General features: G+C 39.3%; 1 protein-coding gene across 2 annotated transcripts in view; it reads left to right on the top strand.

Moving 5' to 3' along the window:
• LOC111875622 (forkhead box protein A2-A) overlaps positions 1–13,395 on the top strand; it is a 28,995-nt gene that overhangs the window by 4,557 nt on the left and 11,043 nt on the right. For both annotated transcript variants that reach the window (XM_033755881.1, XM_023872003.2), the window contains exon 2: positions 7,481–8,410. In XM_033755881.1, the coding sequence (XP_033611772.1) occupies positions 7,500–8,410 (911 nt within the window). In that variant the 5' untranslated portion in view covers positions 7,481–7,499. The remainder of the gene's footprint in view (positions 1–7,480; positions 8,411–13,395) is intronic.

Here is a 13,395-nt window from a genome sequence, read left to right as displayed (position 1 = left end):
TGATCTGTTCTGTGATCTTGCCTGAATATCCTTAACCTTTTCTTCAGTCAGCACAGTTCTCTTCGATTGCTTCTTCTTGTCACTCACTGAACCTGTGGCCCGCCACTTTTTCAGAAGCCTGTTTACACACGACTTTGTGGGAACTGGCGAGTCAGGATATTTCTGACGAAACCTACGTGCGAATTTTCTGTAAATGTTTTTCCTTGCAATAGTTTCGACAATAAACACACGCTGTTTAATAGTGAACTTCATTTCCACCGTCTGTCGACAGCTGTAAACATTCCACTCCACTTCCACAGCAAGACAAAGACTGACTGTTTAATGCAACCTCGGGTTCCGATTATGCAACCATCGGCGTAGGAGCACTGCAGTCGCGGGGAGGAGTTGCATCCGTTCTGCGGTGGTATGACTCATGGCAAATTGCAGCTGCGGCGCGCACTTGATTGTACGCACTGTAGCAGCAGATTTAAGTGTAGTTGATAAAGGTAGTCCTGCAGGAAACACATTTTTTGAATGTGTAAAACTTTTTGGGAAGGATGTGATTTGAATGTGAAGCCCGCAGTAGTTGAATTGTTGTGTGAGTAGTACAAAATATATTCTGGAAGACATGAATTAATCTTGGTATAAGAATAGGAACTCAAAACACAGAATCCAAAATCATGTTATCAGTTTGACAATCATATCCTGTTATGCCAGAAGGTTATGGGGTGGTTTATGTTGTCATTGATCACAGCTGCCAGAAGTTTGCAGCGTAGTAAATTCAGAAAATGTGAAACTTTAAGTAAAATGAAATAAAGAAGTTTATTTAATAATCACCATTTGTGAGCAGTATTGTTAAGACATTTCACGTTTGTTATCCTCTAGTTTGTCAGTGGGACCTCTCATGTAATCTCTAGTCTCAGAATGCAGATAATAATCCAAAGTTCTGAAAGGGCTGTGCATCTTGTTTTATTGACAATTACAGTAATCTATAATCACCATCTACTAAAGGGCAAGAAATAAATGTCTAAAACCTCAGATGGTGCATCAGATTGTGGCCTAGATCATTATGTCATCATCATGAAGTTACTAGATTTTGTTTCAGTGCATAATTTGAACCAGAACTGCCATATCAAAGATCTCATTAAACATAGAGGACCTTTCTGCCATACATTTGCCTACCAAAAGTGTGACATACCTGTAAAGTTCAGTAAGTACTATGATATTTTGCTGAGACATCCATCCAGAACAACTCGGGACAAAAATCCTCACGTCATAGACTTTTACAAACACATTTCTCTGGCAATTTGCTGAAATTATTAGGAAGTCATAGGATTTATTTCCCTTGATTTTTCTGTTCCTAAAAGAGACAGTAAGTTCCCAGTCTGCACAGTTAATTAGATGTTGTTTCCATATGAGTTAAAAACCATGTAAATCCAGCAGTTCTTAAGCGCGGTATACTTTTTGGTATATACAGGGGATGGAGAAAATAATGGAAACACTAAGAAATTGAGGAATAGACTTTTTCTTTGTTGGCTACATTGCAAGAACTTCAGTTGGCAACAAATATTCTTCCTTACACTTAATTACACTTAATTTTTGCACATAGAGTTACCCTTAATTTTGTTTATTTCAATACAGAAGTACAGTAAACTCCAAGTTATGCATTATCTAAGCATCTGAAATTCTTATCAAACCTGCAGAGAGTTCAGAGAAAATTAGTCAAACTTATAAATTTATTTAAGAACAGATTGCAGGTCTCATACATTTGTGTTCCGTATCATAGTTCTCCTGGCCGTCAGTTTCAGATAAAGGTTCAGTTTCAAGGGGGACGCATGATATCTTATGCAGTTCGTTATTGACATTTTTTTCCTTGTAATGAAATACCAGGGTCACTGCTGATTTTATAAATAGCACCCTATTTTTTTATTTGACAAATTCAGTAAGTCCAAAATACCATTCTGATTCAGAGAGCTTAACAAAGTGCATCAGAAATGAAATGTTTGAGATGTTGGTGTAGGTGGTATGAAGTCATCCTGTTTGACTGCACCATTCTGATTATGAGAACTTAGCAAGATGTGACAAATCTTATGCTTAATGGTCTTTTGTAAACAGTGATTGCCTCAGTGTAAGTAACACAAGAAAGTACCCAAAGAGCAGTACTGCAGATTATTCAGTCATATTTTTAGCATCGTAAGGAACGCATTGGGTTAAAACTCTGATTCATGGTATACAGTAAAAGAGAGAAAGTTGAACTGCTTCATATCTTTGGGGAATGTGGAAAAAAATATTGGTCACTGTAGCAGCTGTACACAGTGAGATGTTCTGAAAAAGACTCAGCCACCTCTTGTAAACAGGAAATATTAATCCACAGAACCAAGATTGGCTTGAAACTCATACAGACATAGCTGCTAAAGTTGTTATTTTAGTTGCAGTTGCAAATAGTACACAATGAGTTATCCTAAAATTTCTAACAGAAGTTCACACATGCATTCTTAAACATTATAAGTTTCACCCTCATCATATATTATTATGCCAAGAACTGCTTGGGAATGATTTTCAGAATTGTGTAGCTTTCTCAGTGGTTATAGCAACAGTTGTAGACCTTTTTCCAAAATGTTCTTTTTACCATTGAAGCTACATTCACAGATGACAGCCAAGTGAATACTAGAAATGTGTGTTGCTGGGCTGCAGAGATCCCATGATGGTTTCAACTAGTTCAGTATCAGTGCCAAAGGAGCGTAAATGTATGGTGTGGAGTCATTGGAAACCATATTATTAGTCCTTATTTTATTGAAGTGAATGTAAATGGTGAACTTCAACGCCAGTGGGCATATAAATTCCTACTCAACTCCTCTGCCGGAGGATATTTAAATATTTAAATCGGAGAGTGCAACATTTCCTTTAAAGTGTAATAAATTGTGAAACACTGAAGTTCTATTTTTGTAATTTTCACACTAGGTTCAGAAATGTATATAGAATCGGTGTATTGATCCACGCTGCTTTAAAATTATTTCTTGGCACAGTAAGCCTATAAAATTATTAATGATAGTATCATATTACCTTAGAAGTTCAGCTGGGTGTGTTAGTCATGAAAACATTCCGCACAGGGTCCTACGTCACACCAGTACACAATTTTTGGCACAACACGCCGTTACTGTGGTTTTGACTTAATCGCAGTTGGTGGAATCTTGCTTATAAAATTTCTTTCTCTTAGACGGGGCACTGTTTTGTCGGATGAATGTCGACCCGGCACTAGCATATTTCACAGAGAGTCCCTCAATTAACTGAATTCTGATTGACAATTGAGCTATTCTTTTCCTTGTGTTATTCCTACGTACGAAGGGGGACCCAAAAATAACCGGAAACGACCTGTTGCGCGGGCATGCTTTGTAGTTACGAGTTGTGCTGCTAGGTGGTGTTAGCTGGGGGTCTCCCGCAACTGTTAGTGAGCTGGCGTCAGTCTGAGTTAAGTGGTTTGTCTGTGGTGCTCTGTTGTGTGCGTTCCTGTTTCAACCCTTTGGCGATTAGTGAGATGGCCGACCAGAAGGAACAAAGAGTGTGCGTGAAATTTTGCTTTCTGTTAGGGAAAACTGCACTTCACTCTTCAAGTCGCGGCAAACATTCACGCGGTTTTCTCTTTGGTCATCTCCGAGCAAGCGAGGAACAAATTTTGCAGACACCCGTCTCATGTGCAAACCTTCGGTTAAAATTCGCTGGACCGTGCTCCATGAGATGTTCGTTTCCTCAGAAAGTTGGTCAATGGTCTTTCGACGATCTTCATCAATTGCACGTTTGATTTTGGCAATGTTTTCGTCATTTCTTCCTGTCGAAGGACGCCCGGGGCGTGGCATGTCTTCTGTTGACATGTTGCCAGATTTGAAACGGGAAAACCACTCGTAGACCTGTGATTTCCCCAAAGCATCATCATTAAAGGCTTGCCGAAGCATCCCAACAGTCTCGGCTGCAGTTTTCCCTAACAGAAAGCAAAATTTCACGCACACTCTTTGTTCCTTCTGGTCGGCCATCTCACTAATCGCCAAAGGGTTGAAACAGGAACGCACACCACAGACAAACCACTTAACTAAGACTGACGCCAGCTCACTAACAGTCGCGGGAGACCCCCAGCTAACACCACCTAGCAGCACAACTCGTAACTACAAAGCATGCGCGCGCAACAGGTCGTTTCCGGTTATTTTTGGGTCCCCCCTCGTATTATCACATTCAGAAATTTTCTGTTTGTTCCTTACAGTTTTGCATATTCTCCCAATGGATGTTTGTGCTATTCTTGATTCTGTCATTTACCGTATCAAGAACAGCAAAAACATCCATTTTCAGTGTATAACTCTGAATCTGATAAAACCGTATTCTGTTTCGGTTTGAAATATATATATTCTTCACTGGTCATGACACAACACAGCTGGCCACTTTGCTCCTTGCTGCTGGCCTTGACTAACCAGACTGCATGATGTGTATTTATAGAACAAAGGGGGATTACAATGGTATCATTCATATAGTGAACTGTTTATCATTTGCCAGTAGCAGTCATAACACACTTAGAATCAGCATCACGGCTCAAAGTCTAGTAGATTCTTCACGTGTCTTCTTGTAGTTACAAATTCCAATGTGGAAGCAGCACAGTTCAGAATATGCCTCAAGAGAATCGACTTTTCGTTCGATCAGGATAGAGGATAGTACACAGTATCAATCTAACATATTTAGTTCATAAAAATTCCCCAAGGCAGAGGTAGGTTTGTATGGTAACAGGTGCACCAAGTGTTCAAATGGAAAACTTTTTCAAAGAATCCATATGTATTACAACTCCTGCAGGAAGTTCAAAGTGGACAACGAATATAGGAAATGAGAGCCAGAAACTTCCTCTTTAATTTCATGTCAAAAGAATTACTTTACATGAAAAACAATAGTTCAAAACAAGAGCTGAATCATAGCGCTACACTAAGCGTACAGTGCACGGACCCTGGCGGGGTCCAGAAACTGCTGGGGTGCTTTGCACCAAGCCCGGAACTGAAGGTTTAAACATCCTGCCTCCTCTTTTACAAGATACTGCTGAGAAATTTAATGTGGATGTGATACTAACATGATTGCCATCCAGCACCTAATGCAGTTGAAGAGTTCTTTTTTCTGGCATATAATGCGATGTAGTCCATTGAAAGTCAGCTGACATTGCAGAGGAAAGATGGTTAACTGTCAACAGACTACACAGAGTTATATCCCAAAAGACAGAACTCCTCATAACCACTGCTGTGAGAACATTGAAGCCTACATAATGGAATTGTATGCACTATACTTACTAGAGTATATTCCCACCACTGCGGCCCGGGTTTGATCCCGAGTCTGGTCAAGTGGGATTTGTGGTGGACGAAGTGGTGCTGGAGCAGGTTTTCTCCGAGTACTTCAGTTTCCCCTGCCAATCTTCATTCTACCAATTGCTCCACCATCACCCTCACCTATCATCTGGGGCTGGTACAATAGGCCAGAAGTGGCCGCAGTACAAGGGACTTAGTCCCACCCCACTAGCAATAAAAAATACTAGAGTATATCTCGATTGTTGTATTGTTCATAGTGGACCAAGAAGTTGTCTCACTCATTCTCTTGACTTCACACCATTGAATTTCTTTATGGGGAACTAAATGGCGTTGTGCAATGTTCCAACAACACTGGATAACGTGAGACAACATATTGATGACTGCTGCCATGAATCCCCAAGTAATTTATTGATCAAGGCAGCATTTTCATTGATTAACTGTATCTCCACAGCTATGAATAATAAGCAAATTGTGGGAGGCATTTTTTGCAACCTACGAAAGGCCTTTGATTGTGTAAACCATGGAATTCTATTGGATACACTTGAATTTTATGGAGTACATGGTATTTTTAAAACACTAATCGAATCTCATGTGACTGACAGACAGCAAAGAGTTGCTCTGGGACATACAACTGATAGTGATAATTCATCTAGATGGGAGAAAGTAAACTATGGGGTACCACAGGGCTCGATTCTTGATCCCCTGATTTTCTTGCTGTACATACATGATCTTCCCAAAACGATAAATACAGATAATAGCATGGCATTATATTCTTGTAGGAATATTTTTNGGAATATCTTTAAGCAATTGGAAATAATGACATTATATTCACTATATATATATATTCATTACTTCTCTTCATAATAAATAACAAACATATATTCAATTCCAATAATGAGATTCACGAATATGTAACTTGAACCCATGATGACTTACATGTTCCTGCTGTGAAAACAGCAGAATTTAATAATGGAACATACATAACAGGCATCAAAGTGTACAGTCACCTGCCTCAGTCAATAAAGACCTTAGCCAATAATGTTAAAACTTTTAAATCTACACTGAAGAGGTTCTTATGTCAACATTCTTTTTAGTCGATGAATGAATATTATCAGTATACTGAAGACACGGACGTGTAATCCATCTGCTATTTAAATGGTTAATTTAATTTCCATGCTGTATAAGAATTATTTTAACAACTAATACTAAATACAAGGTATTAATAATAGTATTTTACGTTTGTACCTATGGAATTCTTATTATATACTAATTTTTCAATTTTATGAATTGTATATTTTAGACTGCTATCGCATTGTATATATTATGATTTAGTTTTTACAACATGATTGTGACAATGATAACTATTTACCTACATTAGTTATTGCAGTACATATAGTAATCTGACATGTTCTACATCCTAGGCACATTGTGACCAGAGAGGATTCATGGAATTTTAAAATAAATGAATGAATGTGATCTATTTACATGTAATTGGTATAGGTGACAACCATGCCAAATATTTGCTTTGCAATACTTGGTTTTCCAGGTCTTCACGGCAGAACTACTTGGCAAATCTTTCCTAGTCTCTGGCACTAGTCTTGGTAGTGAGAATGTTAGAAATTGATCTCTTAACACTTCTGTCATCATTCCTGTAATGTCTTCATTTTGACTGTCAAAATGTTTGATTTTTAAAATCTGTGGACAAGTTTTCCTTCTTTAATGCAGAGGAAATGAAAGTCATGTGTTCAGAGTGTAAATAGTGATGGAATAAAATTCCTAATACATATTAAATTAATTAGCCTCTGTTCATGGATTTATAGGTTTAAAAGTGACTTGTTTTGAAGTTAGCTGTTATAGAAATGCACAGTATGCATTTCTGTAGGCCTGCCTCTTGCTTGTTCATTTATTCATAGCCATTATAGAACATCTTCAGATGTTTATGAAGTAGGAAGATAATTTGGCTGTGTTTGCATGCAGGAAATCTAATATGTTGTAACTGTTATATTTCAGTGTTGGGGTGTACTCTTACTGATACATTTGTAAGAATGTGTTTAAACGCCTGAGAAAATAAGTTTAAGACACTTTTTATGAAAGTTTGGTTGCTGTATACCAGTTGCATCTTGAAAGAAAGAATCAACTTGGTAAATCTCAAGTCATATTTTTTTCTGTTCTAGGAGCCAGTGGAATCTCAAGATGGATCTTTACCTAAGCACACAGGACACTCTGTCATTACAGGAAATGTTGGATTGTGATATAAAAACAGAAATAGAGAGTGTGTTAGGAGGCGCAGATTTAAGTCTGTCACTTAGTGAATTACCACCTCTTGATTTAGATGAAGCTTTAGGTGGACCTGGTGACATGCATATGTGGTTCACAAGCAATGGCTGCCTTCACAGTGGAAACAGCAATTCTTCAAATTCAAATTTTAACTTGGATTTTGTAGGTAGTGACGCTGCAGCAATGATGGTGAACCCAAGCAGTGTAATGCCAATGACTTTGGTTACAGTTCCGCCAACAACTGCATTTACAAATATTTATAACAGTTCAAGTTCAAATTTATTAATCACGTCGTCATCCTCTGCATCATCTTTGTCACCTGTTGAAGAACAGAAATCACTTTCATCTTCAGATGCCTCATCACGAGCTGAAAATACAACTAATTCAGTAAGAACTCTAACAACAACAGCTTCATCTAGTAGCTCGTCAACTCAGTCTCGTCAACAGGCATCTACTACAATAAGGATAACAAATCCATCAATATCATCACAATCAAGTCATGTGAGCACCTCGAATAGTAGTGGACTTTCCTCGTCATTGATCAAAACCGTCCCAGTAATAAGCAGTAGTACAAAAACATCCCAGCAAAAACATTTAACCCATATTCAAGTGAGCAATGTAAGAACTGTGTCTGTTTCTCAGCATCAAAGCAGCCACAAGAGACAACCACATTTAAACAATAATACAAAACATTTTGCTGCTGATGTAGATTATGACGAGAGACCGTATCCAAAGCCTGCATACTCCTATTCCTGTCTTATTGCAATGGCTTTAAAGAACAGCAAGACAGGAAGTTTGCCAGTCTCAGAAATATATAATTTCATGTGGTAAGTATCTTTTTGAGTGTTGTCATAGGGTGCGATCGTTTCAGAGCCCACCACAATTTGTCTTCATCCCAAACAGAAGAATTTGAGCTTCCCCCTTTCGGATGGGCAGCCAAGAATGAGAATGTCAGTGGAATTTCCAGGATATGCTCCCTGTTTTTATACATTCCTGGTACCTCTTTAAAATACTGATATTAGCATGATAAGTTCCTTTTTCTGAAATAAAGCAAACATCAAAGTTGAAACCATCATTTCCTATGCAAGGTGCCTTGAGTGATATTCAGGGAGAATGTTCAAGTCAAGCACCAAGTACATCCAATTTCTTTTTTATGGGCATTCCATGTTTTCATTTTTGTCCATCTGTGAACCCGTCTGTCTTGATTTATTTATGAACATGTGAATAATAGTTCTGTGTGGAACTGTAAGATCATGAAATTTATGCCAGAAACTTCTCATAGTTTTCATACATAGGCTTATGATGCAGATATTGTATATAAAACTTGATCCATTATGTAACTCATTCCACAGACCACTGTATGTCGCAGTGCAAGGGCTGAGAAGGCCTACCCCTCATACATTCATTCATTCAACTCATTCCATTCTGAAGCAAGAAATATCACAACTGGATGACTGAGTGCTTACTACATTAAAAATACACAATACAAATAGTTACTAAAATGGTAACAGCTGACAAGAAATTAGTAACTGGAATGAAAAGTACCTTCTGCCCAAATACAATATGAGTGACAACTTGGGGTTTTGGATTTATGAGTGGGCTGTCATACAGCACATAAGCTTGTTTTATGGTAATTATTTATTGATTTAATAGCACAATTTAAAGAAAAATTATGATGTGTATACACTCTTGGATTCTCAGTTCCACCAGAAGCTTGTATCTCCATGTTCCAACATGGCAAGAAAAGGTGTTGCTTCACCTGGCTCTCAGATGATCGCACTGTTATTAAAATATTGCATAAAATATAATACAAAGTTAAACAATTTTGAAGAATTAAAATAGTTAAAACAGTTGTAGGAACATTCATAGTAAGGTAATATTTTTGTAATAACTACTGGCATGCCATTAACTTTATCACTCCTGAGTTATTAATTCTTAGAAATACACACACTCATGGAGCTGAGCCCTTCTGGAGGAGCCACCATTTCTGCAGCTACTCAAGAATTTCCCAGCATTTTATGGAACCCGAAGGTTCATTACCGGGTTCACAAGAACCCTCCACTGGTCCCTATCCTGAGCCAGATCAATCCAATCCATACCGTCCCATCCTATCTCTCTAAGATCGATTTTAATATTGTCCACCCACCTACACCTTGGTCTTCCCAGTGGTCTCTTTCCTTCTCGCTTTCCCACCAATATTCTATGCACATTCCTCGTCTCCCCTATTTGTGCTACATGCCCTGCCCACCTCATCCTCCTTGACTTGATCATTCTAATTATACTTGGAGTAGAGTACAAGTTATGAAGCTCCACATTATGCAGTTTTCTCCAACCTCCCATCACTACATCTCTCTTCGGTCCAGATGTTCTCCTCAACACCCTGTTCTTAAACACACTCAGTCTATGTTCCTCCCTTAATGTCACGAGACCAAGTTTCACACCCATACAGAACCACAGGCAAAATTATAGTTTTATATATTCTAATTTTTATGTTTTTGGACAGCAGAGAAGAAGACAAAAGGTTCTGGACTGAATGGTAGCAAGCATTACCTGAGTTCAATCCCCTCTTAATTTCCTCCTTAATCAGGTTTCGATTTATTATCGTTCCCAAATACAAGGTGGTTCAAATATGACTGGGACTGATTTTTTTTTTTTAAGCCATAATTGCCGAACACTTACTTGCACATGTCATTCTTCAACGTACTCCCCTCTGGAGTCAACGCATTTTTTCCAACGTTCTGGAAGCATCCTGATGCCCTTTTCAAAAAAGGCTTGTGGTTGGCAGCATATCCACTCCCGAACAGTCTGGACGACGGCGTCGTCCACAAACCGCATGCCTTGCAAGTCTGATTTGAGCCTTCCAAACAGGTATAAATCACTTGGGGTTCAAATCGGAACTGTACAGCGGATGAGTCAGAGTGTTCCATTTCAATTTCAGGAGGGTTTCCATTGTTTTGACCGTATGGGGGCATGCATTGTCTTGAAGGAAGGCAACCTCCTCTCCACCTGTCTTCCGCTTTGATCGGATCTTTTCCTTCACGTCTGTTGCAAGGAGGCCTGAGTAATAAGCTGCATTGACTGTTCTGGCATCTGTCAGAAAGTCTACATGAATAACCTCCTGCTAGTCCCTGAAGAACGTTGCCATCACTTTTCCTGCCAAACAGCTCCTCTGCACTCTCTTGGGTTTGGGAGAACTGGTATGCAGGCACTTGCATGATGACTGCTGGGACTCTGGAATGAAGTAGTGGACCCATGTTTCATTGGTGGTCACTATAGACTTCAAAAATGCATCACCTTCGTCTTCAGACTACTGTAGTAGAAGACTGGCAGCTTGCATGCGCACCATTTTGTTCACGTCCGTCAAAGTGCATGGTACCCACCATGCATTCACCTTGCGATAGTGCAGGTGGTATTTCACGATGTCTTCTACACTACCAACTCTGACGGACAGCATTGCTCCAAGTTCCTTGATAGTGATGTGCCTATTCTCACAAATAAGCGCGTCTGCACAATCAATGTTAGGCTCGGTGATGGATGTTCATGGGGCCAATGATCATGCGGTTCATTCTCCACGCGCTCTCTGAAGCACTTACACCACTTAAACACATGGGTCCATGAGAGACACTCTTCCCCATACTGTTGTTGGAGTCTGTGGTGAATTTCAGCGGATGGAACATTTTCTCCAGCAATGAATTTGATCACTGAACAGGTTCTAACATGAACAGGAGGGAGGGTGGAGGTTGTGGCTTCAATCTCTCAAGGTCAGNTCCTTGATAGTGATGTGCCTATTCTCACAAATAAGCGCGTCTGCACAATCAATGTTAGGCTCGGTGATGGATGTTCATGGGGCCAATGATCATGCGGTTCATTCTCCACGCGCTCTCTGAAGCACTTACACCACTTAAACACATGGGTCCATGAGAGACACTCTTCCCCATACTGTTGTTGGAGTCTGTGGTGAATTTCAGCGGATGGAACATTTTCTCCAGCAATGAATTTGATCACTGAACAGGTTCTAACATGAACAGGAGGGAGGGTGGAGGTTGTGGCTTCAATCTCTCAAGGTCAGACAGCTGCTGTGCAGTGCAGCTTGTTTACACACAAATCAGTCCTGGTCATATTTGGACCACCTTGNTGGGGCCAATGATCATGCGGTTCATTCTCCACGCGCTCTCTGAAGCACTTACACCACTTAAACACATGGGTCCATGAGAGACACTCTTCCCCATACTGTTGTTGGAGTCTGTGGTGAATTTCAGCGGATGGAACATTTTCTCCAGCAATGAATTTGATCACTGAACAGGTTCTAACATGAACAGGAGGGAGGGTGGAGGTTGTGGCTTCAATCTCTCAAGGTCAGACAGCTGCTGTGCAGTGCAGCTTGTTTACACACAAATCAGTCCTGGTCATATTTGGACCACCTTGTATCTGAACTGTGCCACATTTTCAAAACATCTCTTTCCTATCTTTATGTCATGATTCAGCCCTGTATTTTGGTGACAAGACAGCAACATATACTTAGTTTTCTCTGTGTTTACTTCTAGATCAACCTCTTTACTTGCATCAATTAAAGTTTGTGTGTTTTTCTTTATGGTATCTACATTATCACCCAGTAGATTCACATCATCGGCATAGGTCAACAGCTGATGTGTCCCGTTTAATTTCAGTCCCACCAGGTTTCCCTGGACCTTCATAATGGCATATTCTAAAGCAAAGTTGAAAAGGAGTGCCAATAAAGCATCTCCTTGTTTTGGACCATTCTGGATAGGAAATTTATCAGACAAATGTTTACCTACACGGACTTTACTATACGTTTCGTTTAAACACATTTTAATCAACCTAACTAGTTTCATGGGTATCCCAAACCTTATCAGAATATTGTACAATACTTCCCTCCTAACAGAATGGTAACCTTGAAGTGTATGAATAGCTGATGTACTGTCTCATTGTACTCCCATTTTTTCACCAATATCTAATGAATGCAAAAGATCTGGTCTGTAGTTGATCTGTTATGTTGAAACCCACACTGATGATCCCCAATAATTTCATCTGTATTGAGAGAAGAATATTGAACAAAATTTTGTATGAAGTTGATAGCAGTGAAATCACCCCGATACTTACTACACTCAGTTTTGTCACCCTTGTGAACTGGTACGATAATAGACTCCTTCCGCTGATAGGCAATTTTTCCTTATGCCAAATAGAAGTAATTAGATTATGGATCTTAGAACATAATATTTCGCCTCCTGCTTGAATAAGTTCTGCTGGAATTTGATCACTACCTGGCAATTTATACCATTTCAATTTTTCAACAGCACTTTCAACCTTACAAGGGCTAGGATCAGGTACTAACGGCTCAGCTGTATGGATTTCTGTCTGCCTAACAGCACTGACCCTATGTACATTCAATAACTGAGAGAAGTAGTTTCTCCACCTATTCACAGTGTTGTGGGAATCTGCAAGCAGATCACCATTTTCATCCTTCAATAAGTTACTGCTAGGCTGGTAACCCCTTTTGAAAGTCATTCCTCTATACAGGTCTCTGATGTTCTTCTTACTGTTCATTACAAGCTCATCAATTTTGTCTTTCAGGTATTCCCTCTTTTTGTTCCTGAAATTCCTGCTGGTTTCATGTCTTATATTCAGATTATCCCCATTTAACTCACTTGGATTCTGTAACCATTGCAATTTGGCCTGCATTGTTTGATCTAATATTTTTGAGCATCCGTCTTCAAACCATGGCTTATGCTTCTTCAGTTCATAATAACCTAGACTCTCTTTGGCAGACATTTTTATATTCTAATAGTTTTCC

This window comes from Cryptotermes secundus, unplaced genomic scaffold, assembly GCF_002891405.2.
Source record: "Cryptotermes secundus unplaced genomic scaffold, Csec_1.0 scaffold50, whole genome shotgun sequence".
Taxonomy (NCBI): Eukaryota; Metazoa; Arthropoda; class Insecta; order Blattodea; family Kalotermitidae; genus Cryptotermes; species Cryptotermes secundus.
Note: the sequence above shows the minus strand (reverse complement) of the source record. Positions and strands in the feature narration are given on the sequence as shown.